The 12,066-nt window shown below is 45.4% G+C and overlaps 1 protein-coding gene across 8 annotated transcripts in view; it reads left to right on the top strand.

Moving 5' to 3' along the window:
- The window catches only part of EI24 (EI24 autophagy associated transmembrane protein), a 141,153-nt gene that overhangs the window by 22,427 nt on the left and 106,660 nt on the right, over positions 1-12,066 (top strand). For 7 of the 8 annotated variants that reach the window (XM_029572313.1, XM_029572310.1, XM_029572316.1 and 4 more), the window contains exon 2: positions 5,152-5,359. In XM_029572313.1, the coding sequence (XP_029428173.1) occupies positions 5,246-5,359 (114 nt within the window). In that variant the 5' untranslated portion in view covers positions 5,152-5,245. Of the gene's footprint in view, positions 1-3,927; positions 3,949-5,151; positions 5,360-12,066 lie in introns of those variants that run through there. The other variant, XM_029572312.1, reaches the window with a different exon arrangement.

The raw sequence follows: 12,066 nt of genomic DNA, 5'->3' as shown, positions 1-12,066 counted from the left end.
GACTGAGGAGGGGGCTTTGGGGGGGGGGGGGGTACTGTTACACTTGGTGGCTTGCGGGTTAGCCTCACAAACTGCCTCACTCACCCCGTGAGTCTTCACGGCAGGAATGACACCAGCAACCAGGCCCTGCTGGGCACGGCTTGAGATGTCACCTTTCCTCCAGCCTTCCCTAGGTGCAAGTGCCTGATGCTCAGACATTTAAAGGGCACTCCAGTATGTAAGGTTTCCTTGGAACTGTAACAGCCACCTCAGCCAGCTTAGCAGTGAATGTTGCAAAGTGTTCCCGATTCCTTGTTTTCCGGTCCAGCTTTGCCTTCCAGTTTAGCCTTGTCTCCCTTATTTGTCCTGTCCAGTGTCTTCAGTGTGTCATGGTGTATAAAATAGGTCATAATTTGGATGTGATTATTGATTTAAGAGCACATTGTCTTTATCATTTAGCCTGGTTTCAGTTATACAAAAGATTGTTGATTGTTGGTCTTCAATTGTATCGATGAGTGGGAGGCAATAAAGGGTAAATGCAGTTTGATCTCTGAGGCATACTACTAGTATGTCACACTCCTCCGAGTAGTCCTGGGACGGGTTCTTTTCAAAATTTTAGTGAGCAACCTAGCAGGATTGTTGGGAAAGGTATGTCTCTTTGCTAATGATATCAAAATTTACAGCAGGGTAAATAGGTAGGAAGATATGGAAAAAATAAGAAGGGATCTAGGAAGCTCAAGGAACGATTTAAAGACAGCTAAGATTTAATGCTAAAAAATGCAGAGTAATGAATTTAGGCTGCAAAAACCTAAGAGAGATATAGTATTGGAGGTGAAATTCTTGTAAGTACGAAAGAGGAGTGGGATTTGGGTGATTGTATCTGATGATCTTAAGATGGCCAAACAGGTGGATAAAGTTACGGCAAAAGCCAGAAAGATGCTTGGTTGCATAGGGAGAAGAATGATTAGCAGAAAAAGGGAGGTGATATTGTCCCTGGTGAGACCTCATTTGGAACACTTTGTACAGTTTTGGAGACCTTACCTTCAAAAGGATATAAGCTGGTTGAAGTTGGTCCTGAGGGTGGCTACTAAATTGATCAGTGGTCTTCGTTCTAAAGCATATGGGGATAGACTTAAAGATCTAAACATGCATACCTTAGAGCAGTGGTCCCCAAACCTGTCCTGGAGGGCCACCAGCCAGTCGGGTTTTTGGGATATCCACAATGAATATGCATGAGAGAAAATTTGCATGTTATGGAGGCAGTGCATGCAAATTTTCTCTCATGCATATTCATTGAGGATATCCCAAAAACCCGACTGGCTGGTGGCCCTCCAGGACAGGTTTGGGGACCACTGCCTTAGAGGAAAGGGGAGATATGATAAAAGACATTTAATTATCTCAAAGGGTTCCATGCACAGGAGATTACCGTATTTTTCGCTCCATAAGATGCACCTGACCATAAGACGCACCTAGGATTCAGAGGGGGAAAATTTAAAAAAAAAAAAATTGTGCTAAACCGGCTCTGCGTCTGGGCGTCTTATGGAGCAAATTAGGGGAGTGCATAGTTTTTTTTTTTCTCCCCATTTTGTTTTCGGGTCTGGGGAGGGCCATTTCGGTCCACTCCCCAGATCAGAAAACTTTTCTTTCTGTGGGAACCCCCTGACCCCCCAAGACCTGCCAAACGTCCCTGGTGGTCCAGCGGGGGTCCAGGAGCGGTCCGGGAACGATCTGCTGGGCGTGAGCCGTCGGCTGCCAGTAAACAAAATGACGCCGACGGCCCTATGCCCTCACTATGTCACTGAGACCGACCGCTGCTATTGGTCGGTCTCAGTGACATAGTGAGGGCATAGGGCCGTCGGCGCCATTTTGTTTACTGGCAGCCGACGGCCCTATGCCCTCACTATGTCACTGAGACCGACCAATAGCAACGATCGGTCTCAGTGACATAGTGAGGGCATAGGGCCGTCGGCTGCCAGTAAACAAAATGGCGCCGACGGCCCTATGCCCTCACTATGTCACTGAGACCGACCAATAGCAGCGGTCGGTCTCAGTGACATAGTGAGGGCATAGGGCCGTCGGCGCCATTTTGTTTACTGGCAGCCGACGGCCCACACCCAGGAGATCATTCCCGGACCCCCGCTGGACCACCAGGGACGTTTGGCAGGTCTTGGGGGGGTCAGGAGGGTGGGGGGTTGCAGGAAATTAATTTGTCAGGTCTTCGGGGGGGGGGGTCAGGAGGGTGGGGGGTTGTAGGAAATTAAGTCGGCAGGTCTTGGGGGAGTCGGGGGGGGGGGGGGGGTTTGTTAGATTTTTGTTTGGTTTTTTTTTTATATTCGCTCCATAAGACGCACATACATTTTCCCCCCACCTTTGGGGGAAGAAAAGTGCGTCTTATGGAGCGAAAAATACGGTAGTCTCTTTTAACAGAAAGGAGGCTCTAGATTGAGGAGTCATGGGATGAGTGAAAGGTGGTAGACTCAGGAGTAATTTTTTTTTTTTTTTTTAAATCTTTATTTAACACAAGAGGGATACAGTTCGACTGCTTGATTATACAATAGTTGCATAACTTTTGGGTTGCAAAAAAAACTATTTATGGATGGAATGTTCACAATAAATACCTATAATATCGCATTCCTGTGTGTATTTTTTGTTTTACACCATTCATACCCTAATCCACACAACCATTCTTCAATCATCCTATCATTCATCCAGTTGTGCCATGATGTCCTCTCCAAGTATTACATAGGTTCCACCATTCAATCACATAGTAATTGGAGTGGAATTGAGTGGAGAGTTCTGTTTCAAATTTGCACCTTAGAGTTTCGCAAGTTACCAGTCACTGGTATAGCCGCTAACCAATAGTGATTGCTTGAGTGCTTCCGGCAATTGAGCATAGGTTAATTCCCAAAGCTTCAAATATTCACGTGATACATTTCGGCTAGTAAATTTAATATCTATTCTCTCCACTTGCATCCAATCCATGAGTTTCTGGAACCACATAAGAGGCATAGGGGCAAGAGGCTTAATCCAATGAAGAAGAATACACACTTTGGCTAAACAGGTTACAATATGTACATATTTTACAATGGCCGTTAGTAGTGATAGACAACCAATGTGTGGAGCCCAGCAATAGAAAATCACCAGTAAGAGGCGGTTTCTGCTGAATAGAACCCTCAATAACTTGAAAAACTTTATTCCAGAAAGAGAATATAGAAGGGCAGAATATGAAATTGTGTATCAGAGTGCCTCTATCCCTATGACACTTTAAACAAGTATCTGTAGCAGAAATAAGCATCTTACAGGCACGCACATTATTTATATATATTTTATGCAGTAGCTTAAATTGCATTTCTTGAATTTTGACTTCTTTAGTTGTGGAGAAGGCATATCCGAAATAATATATCATTTCTTTTTGTGATATCGAGTGTCCCAGCAATTCCGTCCATGATTTCGCTATTGGTGCACAGAGCTCTTCAGACTCTTTGCTAAATTGTAGTTTATACCAGAAAGATAATGAATTGTAATTTAATTAGCTTATCTTCCAAGAGCGCCGAACCATTTTTTGAGATTTCTTTAATCAGGTTAGCTTTAAGTTCCTGCATCGACTTTTCGAACTCCAATTGTCATTTGTAAATCTCTGGCCTTTACCTTATCCCGTGTTTGTCGTTACGGTACACCTCTCATTAGCTGTTTTTGCTTGTTGTCGCTTGTCACTTATATTCGGGGATAAGAGCTTTTTCACAGTAAAATGGCAGATTTGAGGCATAAAAGTGGCAGCCCGAGCAGAGCTCTTCAGACACACAGCTGACCTCATAGCTGCATGACGTCACCAGAAGTCCCTCAGGAGTAATCTTAAGAAATATTTATTTATAGAGAGGGTAGCGGAGGTGGTGAAGACACAAATGGGATCCAAATTCAAGAAAGCATAGGATAAATACAGGAGATCTGAGAGAGTGATGGGCTGACCAGGTGGGCCATATCTTTTTTTTTTTTTTTTTTTTTTTTTTCTGCTGTCCTTTTTCTATGTTGCAGCTGCCTCTGTTCTAGCTCTTCCTCTCTCCTGCTAGGGGCTGTGCATGTGAGCCGGCTATTGCAAAGGAGCCCTCTTTACTGAGTGACCATGGTGCAGCTACTCTAGCTACTGCCCCCCCCCCCCCCCCCACAGTACTTCAGGTCCAGCAGCATAGCTGTATGGAGATGGACTCTATGCCATACCCTGTAGCAGAGGGTATGGCAGGCCAGGATAGAGATATTGTGTGTGTGTGTGTATGTGTGTGTGTATATCAGTATTGGTGTAGCAATAAGTGCCAAGGGTTAGGATTGAGGTACAGTGGCAGAGCGCCCCTCTCCTCTTCCAGTTTGTAAACAGTTCCTGACTCCACAGTGGGAGTCTGTTGCTGATGTACTGTAGTGAACTCTAGTGACAGAGAAATAAAATCAAGGTCACTAAATTCCTCTGGCTGTGCCAAATGCACAGTAACACAGGTAGTGGAATACCTGTGTCTAATCCAGAATACAGATCTCCCCTTAGCAGTGACCCCAGCAACCCTTAACTTCAACCACATTTTGTTACCTAATTGCACTAAAGAATGGGCTTAGGAACTCTGTAGTTGAAGAGTAAGCATTGTGCAAACCTGGGAAAAAGTTTGGGTTGGTGTTTGTTTGGTCCATACCCGCACATGAGGATGACCTTATTATCTTGCCCTGCACAGGCTCTCCCAATTGCTTTATATCCAGTTATCATCAAGATTCTGACATACATGTTATCTTTCCTTGTGCCTTCCCAGTCAGCTGTCATCATGGAGCCAAATAAACAGCATCCTGCATTTTCCTAGTATCACCATCTCCTCACACAGAGGGCAACATTTTTTCAGTGACCTCCTGAGACTAAGACCCTTGGCACTATTTCTGGTGCCCTTTAAAAGAAGCATTGAATGGATTTGTGTGAGCTGTTACAGCAATACTTTCCTGCCCCAGAGTATGTTAAGATGAGCATCTAGGCTCCATCTCTGGCATCATATTGTATTTCCTTTTCTAGGCTATGTAAGGGATAACTGTGGGATACAACTTGCTCTGTGATTGTACAGCCTTAAATGTGGTAATTTCTTGCACCATCATTGTCTTGTTGCTTATGTAATAATCTGTTAACTGATGCTTGTTTCATTATTGTAGGAAGTGTTCACTTCCTCCCATGTCTGGATGAAGGCGTACTTTTCCTCTGGCAGACCCTATCATGTGGTGTGTACCTCCAGGATGAGATCTCTGAATGCACTTCTTTGCCTGTTTCCCAGCTGGAGTTGATAGTGCACAAGATACCAGGATCAGCATAGGAAGTGAAATGGCTGACAGCGTCAGAACTTTCCTGCATGACCTCGCACGGGTAAGTTCACCACCCACCACAGGAAATGTCTTCAGAAACCTTACTCTTTTTATTTCTTTTTAGTTAGGAATAATTGTGCTCTTCCTTATTGTCCCCCATACTAGACCAGGATGATTGGGTTTTTCTTCTCTACCAGTAGATGGAGACATCAGAGAAAAGCTTTACTGTATTCTCGGTTCTTAAGTTACTGTGCTAACTGCAGCCAATTAGTATTTTCTCTCTCCATCAGATGGTAAGGAAAATCCATCCTGTAGTTGGACTGTTGATGGAGGAATAAAGGCTCCCAGGGGGTCCTGTTTTGGGGCCATCCACCTCGTAGAACAAGGTTGAGCAGGGGATTGGTAACCCTTAGTTGTCTTGTACTGTTTATCTGAGGAGGGTTTTGATAGCCAGTGATGCTGGCTGTCTAATACCTTAGCTTTGCCTCCCTCTCCTACAAGACTCATCTCCTGTTAGAAGACACCTAAAGAAAAGTATTTGTTTTTCTGGACTTTTTTTTTTTATTTGGGAGGTGTTGTGCCTTTAAGTTTTTTGTTTTAAAAAAAAAGAAAAAAAGCTTGGTAGCGGCCTTTGCGCTGATCAGGAGAGGAGGCAGAGCAATGACCCTTCCCATGGTGCAGTCTCCAGGGAACACTACAATTTGACTGTGGGGAGGGAGGACTTTCTCTGGAAACATTCTGGTTTTGACCACGTGGTGATTAATAAAAATGGCTGCTCTCATGGCTTCCGAAAGAATTGTATTTGATGGGAGGTGAAGGACCGATGTGCACAGAGCAGGAGAGAGTCCTTGGGGTGATAGTGTCTAACGATCTGAAGTCGGCGAAACAATGTGACAAGGTGATAGCTAAAGCCAGAAGAATGCTGGGCTGCATAGAGAGAGGAATATTAAGTAAGAAAAGGGACGTGATTATCCCCTTGTACAGGTCCTTGGTGATGCCTCACCTGGAGTACTGTGTTCAGTTCTGGAGACCGTATCGCCGAAGAGACAGAGACAAGATGGAGGCAGTCCAGAGAAGGGTGACCAAAAAGGTGGATGATCTTCATAAAATGACTTACGCGGAGAGATTAAAGAACCTAAATATGTACACCCTGGAGGAGAGGAGGAGCAGAGGCGATATGATACAGACTTTCAGATACTTGAAAGGATTTAATGATTCATGGTCAACAACAAACCTTTTACAATGGAAAAAAATCAGTAGAACTAGGGGTCACGATTTGAAGCTCCAGGGAGGAAGACTCAGAACCAATGTCAGGAAATATTTCTTCACAGAGAGGGTGGTGGATGCCTGGAATGCCCTTCCGGAGGAAGTGGTGAAGACTAAAACTGTGAAAGATTTCCAAGCGGCGTGGGATAAACACTGTGGATCCATAAAGGCTAGAGGATGGGAATGAAGAGTAGAGCCATGGGGGTGGCTTGCTGGAATATTAACTACTACCTGGTGATTACTACCCTTACTCAAAAAAAATGCAACCCCAACATTGCTCTCTGCTTCAACGGCAAAGGGAAATGTGGAAAAGAGGATTTGCATTCAGATAACAACCAAAAAGGACTGAACTTCACAATGTGGGTAAACAAACGTGGGGGTAGCTTGCTTATTACGCCAGTTACTACCCTAAACCAATTAAGCCTGATACATCACTTTGAAAGCATATACAGCGTTGCTATCTGCTTCAACTGTAGGGGGAAGTGAGAAAATCAGGATTTACATTCAGACATCATCCAACAAGGCATCGATCTGTGCAATCTGGGGTAACATGCTTGATGCGGCGGTTATAACCCTTAACAATAAGCCTTATGTTCACCTTTGATGCAACTCCAACATTACTCTCTGCATCAATGACAGGGGATGGCAGGAAATTTGAATCAAACAGTTACCAACAAGAGCCCTGAAGTTGGTGAAACAGATACTTATGGGAAAATAAGTGTGGGAGGAGTTTAGGAAGAGGCAAGGCATTGTTGCTGTGTAGGTCTTTTCAAAGGAACCACAGAAGTTCTTGAGAGACTTCAGGTCCCACTTCAGGAGGACCTAGGAGCTCTGAATGGGGCTCTCTTGGTCCAGTCTCCTTCTGTGTGTATGGGGTGGGGGAGGGAGTTGGCTTCTTCTGTGAGGAATGGGCCAAGATAACAGTGGATCAATGGGTTCTGTACATGGTAGGAGACGACTACCACCTTGGATTTTGTTCACCCAGTGGACAAAGCCTTCATGATGTCTTCATGTGCCTGAAGAAGAAGAAGCTAGCAGTGCAGACCATGTTGGAGTGTTTGCTTCTTCTTGATGCGGTAGTCCCAATGCAAGAGGAGGAACGAGGTTTGGGCATGTACTCCATTTACTTTGTGGTTCCCAAAAAGGACTGCACATTTTGACCTGTCCTAGGTCTTAGGAAAACAAATGCATCTTTATGGGTACCTCACTTTTGAGATCAAACCTTTTCTGGTGGCTCTCATAGGCCAAGTTTTTGAAAGGAATGGAGTTGGAAGTTCTGGATTGGATTACAGTGGCTACAAATGCTAGTCTGAGTACCTGAGGAGCCATCTATCAGAATAAGATGGTGCAGAGATGGAGGCATCTTGGTCCACAATCAGAGGCGAGGGCAGTCAGGAAACCCTTGGTGTTCTTTCAGTCTTCAGTCAAAGACAAGGAGGTGAGAGCTTTGTTAAACAAAGCAACAGCAGTAGTGTATATAGACTGGGAGAAACCAAGAGCTCAGAGGTCTCTGTGGAAGTGGGGAAATTGCTCTGTTGGGTGGAACGATATCTGAAGGCATTGTCAGCAACTTGTGGTGACTGAAGAACATGCAAGCAGGTTTTTTGAGCAGGTGTTTTCTGGACCCTGGAGAGAGGGAACTGGCAGCGAAAGTATTTGCTTCCATCAGGGCCACATAGGAGAGGTTCCTCAGTTGGATTTAATGACAATGAAGTAAAATGCCGGGATTGGAGAGTCTGGATTACCTGGCCCACTCATGACCTCAAGGACTTCTGATTTGTGTCTTTCCTCCTTGGTGCCTAATAGGAAGAGTACTCAAGCAAATAGAAATTGAGGAAGAGTGATTTTTGGTAGCTTCAGAGTGGTTCTGAATGCCGTATTTTATGTTGAATCTATCAGTAGGAGACCCCCCTCCCCCCCCCCTTAAGACTCTGTCATATTCTCAGTCTGTTACAGCAAGGCCCCATCTTCTTGGAGAAGCCAGATAGTTTTTGTCTCATGGCCTGGCTCTTCAAAGGAGGTGATTGAGAGTGACGGGTTATTCAGAAGACATCATCCCAATTTTGCTACGTGCCAGGAAAACTTCAACTTCTTTAGCATATGTACATGTTTCAAGGGTTTTCAAGTCCTGGTGTCAGGAGTCGAGGGTCGTCCTGCTTCAGATCTCAATTGCGGTGATTTTAGCCTTTCTGCAGAAGGGTTTGCAAAAGAGCTTGCCCTTAAACTCTCTTAAAGTGCAGATGGCAAACTTTTCTTTTACAGAGCAAAGTAAGAGAATTCTGTAGCATTGCATCTGGATATGATGAGATTATTGTGGGAAGTTCAACATTTACGTCTTCCAGTCTGGTGGGTAGTTCTGCTATGGAATCTTAATTCGGTGTTATCGACCTTGTGTAAGTCTCCTTTTGGGCCATTCAGGAGAGCATCTTTCAAGGATCTTGTGCTAAAAGCTCAAGAAATGTTTCAGCATTGCAAGCTTTGTCATGAAGGGATCCTTTTCTCCAAGTTTGGGATGCAGGGCGCCATCCTTTTTACTGCAGGTGGTTTCTCCTTTTCACTTGAGTCAATTGGTTGAATTACCTGGGTTTCAGAAGGCAGATTGTTTGGGGTTTTGTTTTGTTTTTTCTTCTGTGCACTCTAGGGAATTTTGTGTTCTGAATGTGCTTAGTACTCTTCTAAGATTTTTGAAGGTTATTAATGTTTTTTGTAAGTCATACCATCTTTTTGTGTTTAGTGGCCAAAATAAAGGAGGGAATGCACCTGAAGGCATCTATTGCACCATCTATTGTAATAGTGAAACATAGAAATGATGGCAGAAGAAGACCAATAGGCCTATCCAGTCTGCCCAGCAAGCTTTCACACTTATTTTCTCATACTTATCTGTTACTCTGACTGCTGAGATCAGGGCCCTTATTGGTAACTTTTTTTATTCTAATTTCCTTCCACCCCCGCCATTGATGCAGAGATCAGTGTTGGAGCTGCATCAAAGTGAAGTATAAGGCTTAATGTTTGAGGGTAGTAACCGTCATATTGAGCAAGTTATCTACAGGTTCCTGTAGGCCTTAGGGTGTGTAAAGAGTAGCGGGTGTGCAAGTCCTTAGCACTGTGGCATAGTTGACTCAGCCTTGAGGGCAAACCCCTGAGGCCTACACCGGTAGTTGGCGAATGCACCCTGTAGTGGGACAGTCTGGAGCTTCTCATTTACCAGCCACCGCTTCTGCAGTTTGAGTCCTTGGGTTCTGGCGGCTGGCAGGACTTAGGCGGTCCCTAGGGTGGTGGTGATAACTAGAGTCCAGAGACAAACAAAGGTCAAGGCAGGCAGCAAGCTAACAGATCAGAGACAGGCCAAGGTGGAGCAGGCAGTTAGCAAGAGTGGTCAGATCCAGGCAAGCAAAGGGTAAACGAAGACACACTGGACAGGACAAATAAGGGAGACAAGGCTAGACTGGGAGGCTGGACTGGAAACAAGGAATCGGGCACGCTGGTAACGTGCACTGCTAAGCTGGCTGAGGTGCCTGTTGCAGCTCTGAGGAAGTCTTATATACTGGAGGGCCCATGAAGTCATCAAAGGGCACCGAGGCTGGTTTCTCGCCTCGGGCCCTTTAAATGTCTGAGCATTGGGCACATGCGCCTAGGGAAGGCTGGAGGAGCGGTGACAAGATGACATCTCAAGCCGTGCCCGGCAGGGCCTGGTTGCTGGTGTAATTCCTGCTGCGGAGACTCACCGGTGGTTCCGGGGTGAGTGATGGAGTGTTTGAGGCTAACCCGCAAGTCACCAAATGTAACGGTACCCCCTGCCCCCTCCTCAGTCTTCTGGGCCTGGGCTTCTCTGGCAACTGTCTGTGGCAGATACAGGTTGAGGGACTTGTAGGTTGGAGGTCAGCTGTCACGAGTTTTCCTAGATTCCATAGTTTTTCCAAGAAATGAGGTATTGTAATTGATTTCAGACCCTATGATAATCTAGAATCTCTTGTGTTTTGAACTGGGTATCTTCTTCAGAGGCCACTTCTATGGTTTGGAGGGGTGGACTTCCTGGCCAAGACATAATGGCTGGTTTTAATAGGGAGACAGAATACATCATGAATCTTCAGGGATGGTGGCAATTTGAGCTTGTATGCTACAGGACCCAGTTGTTGGTCGACAGGAAAATGCCCCATGAATTGCTGGGTGAATTTCATAGAAGGCATCTTAAGTCTTAGGTTCTTGTTGCTAAGCCAGACGACTTCCTGGGCGAAAACTGAGGTGCTGGAAAACTTTTTTTTTTTATCTGCGTGTTCTTTAGAACATTTTGCTGCTTGGTCCAGAAGTAGGTGGGTTTGTTGCCACAATTCTTGGTAGCTGCCCCATAAGCAGGCCGATACAGTAATGTGCGGTAGAAAGAGGTGCGTTAGGGCCGGGCGCACTCGTGTTTGCCGCATGCACAGTTCGGATCACATACCGCTCGATACTCTATTTAAATGGCATGCAAATGCAAGCTGTGACCAACGTGCGTCCATTTTAATGTATAGGCGCTATACAGCGCCTATACAGTATCCTGGGTGCGCTGGTACCTGTCATTTCAAATGACAGGTACCAGGAAGTGGATCCCAACTTTAACCAAAAGAAAACCTAAAATCCCCTCCTCCCGAAGCAAGGGCGCAGGGCGAAAAGCGACTCGACACGTAAAGTATTGTGAATAAGTGTAACCAAAGTTAACTTACTTTTTCAAGTTAACTTTGGTTACACTTATTCACAATACTTTACGTGTCGAGTCGCTTTTCGCCCTGCCCCTTGCTTCGGGAGGAGGAGATTTTAGGTTTTTAGGTTTTCTTTTGGTTAAAGTTGCTTCGGGAGGATGGGAGAGAGGACTGGGGCTGCCGCGGAGACCGGCACCCATGGACACGGCCAAGGCAGGTGAGCGGGGGCTGGGGGAAAGTTTGCCGTCTACCCTTACCCCTGCCTCTAACGCAGGGGTAAGGGTAGGCGGTAATTTAGCAGGTTAAAGACGCGGCTAAACTGCAGGTTAAAAAGGCGATAGTCGGGGCGCACGTTACTGAATGGGAGGGAAAGCTAATCCGATCGTTTACATCTAATATACATGCCGCGGGTGGAAAGGGTTACCCGTTGATTTAAAGAAGCGGTAAGGATGGGTTAAAAGGGATAGTGAATCGCAGGTTGGACTAACACGGCCAAATTGTGAGTAGAAAGCGGGCTAGAAGCAGGGTAACCGCGGCCGCACTTTACTGTATTGGCCTGAAGGCTTACTGCTGAGTAATCGTCGAGAGAGAAACTGGTCTAGGTGCACAGAGATAGGCGTCCAAAGAAGATGTAAAAGGGTGATGATCCTGTGGAACTATTCACATGATTTGTTATGGGCAAATTTGGCCCATGGAAGGAGAGAGGCCCAATTATCTTGTCAGTTCATTAGGCTTGCAGAAAGGCTTCAAGGCTTTGATTCACCCGTTCGGTTTGTCTGTTGCTCTGAGGGTGATAACCCAGTGTAACTCCAAACATTTTGCACAA

This window comes from Rhinatrema bivittatum, chromosome 12 (assembly GCF_901001135.1).
Source record: "Rhinatrema bivittatum chromosome 12, aRhiBiv1.1, whole genome shotgun sequence".
Taxonomy (NCBI): domain Eukaryota; kingdom Metazoa; phylum Chordata; class Amphibia; order Gymnophiona; family Rhinatrematidae; genus Rhinatrema; species Rhinatrema bivittatum.
Note: the sequence above shows the minus strand (reverse complement) of the source record. Positions and strands in the feature narration are given on the sequence as shown.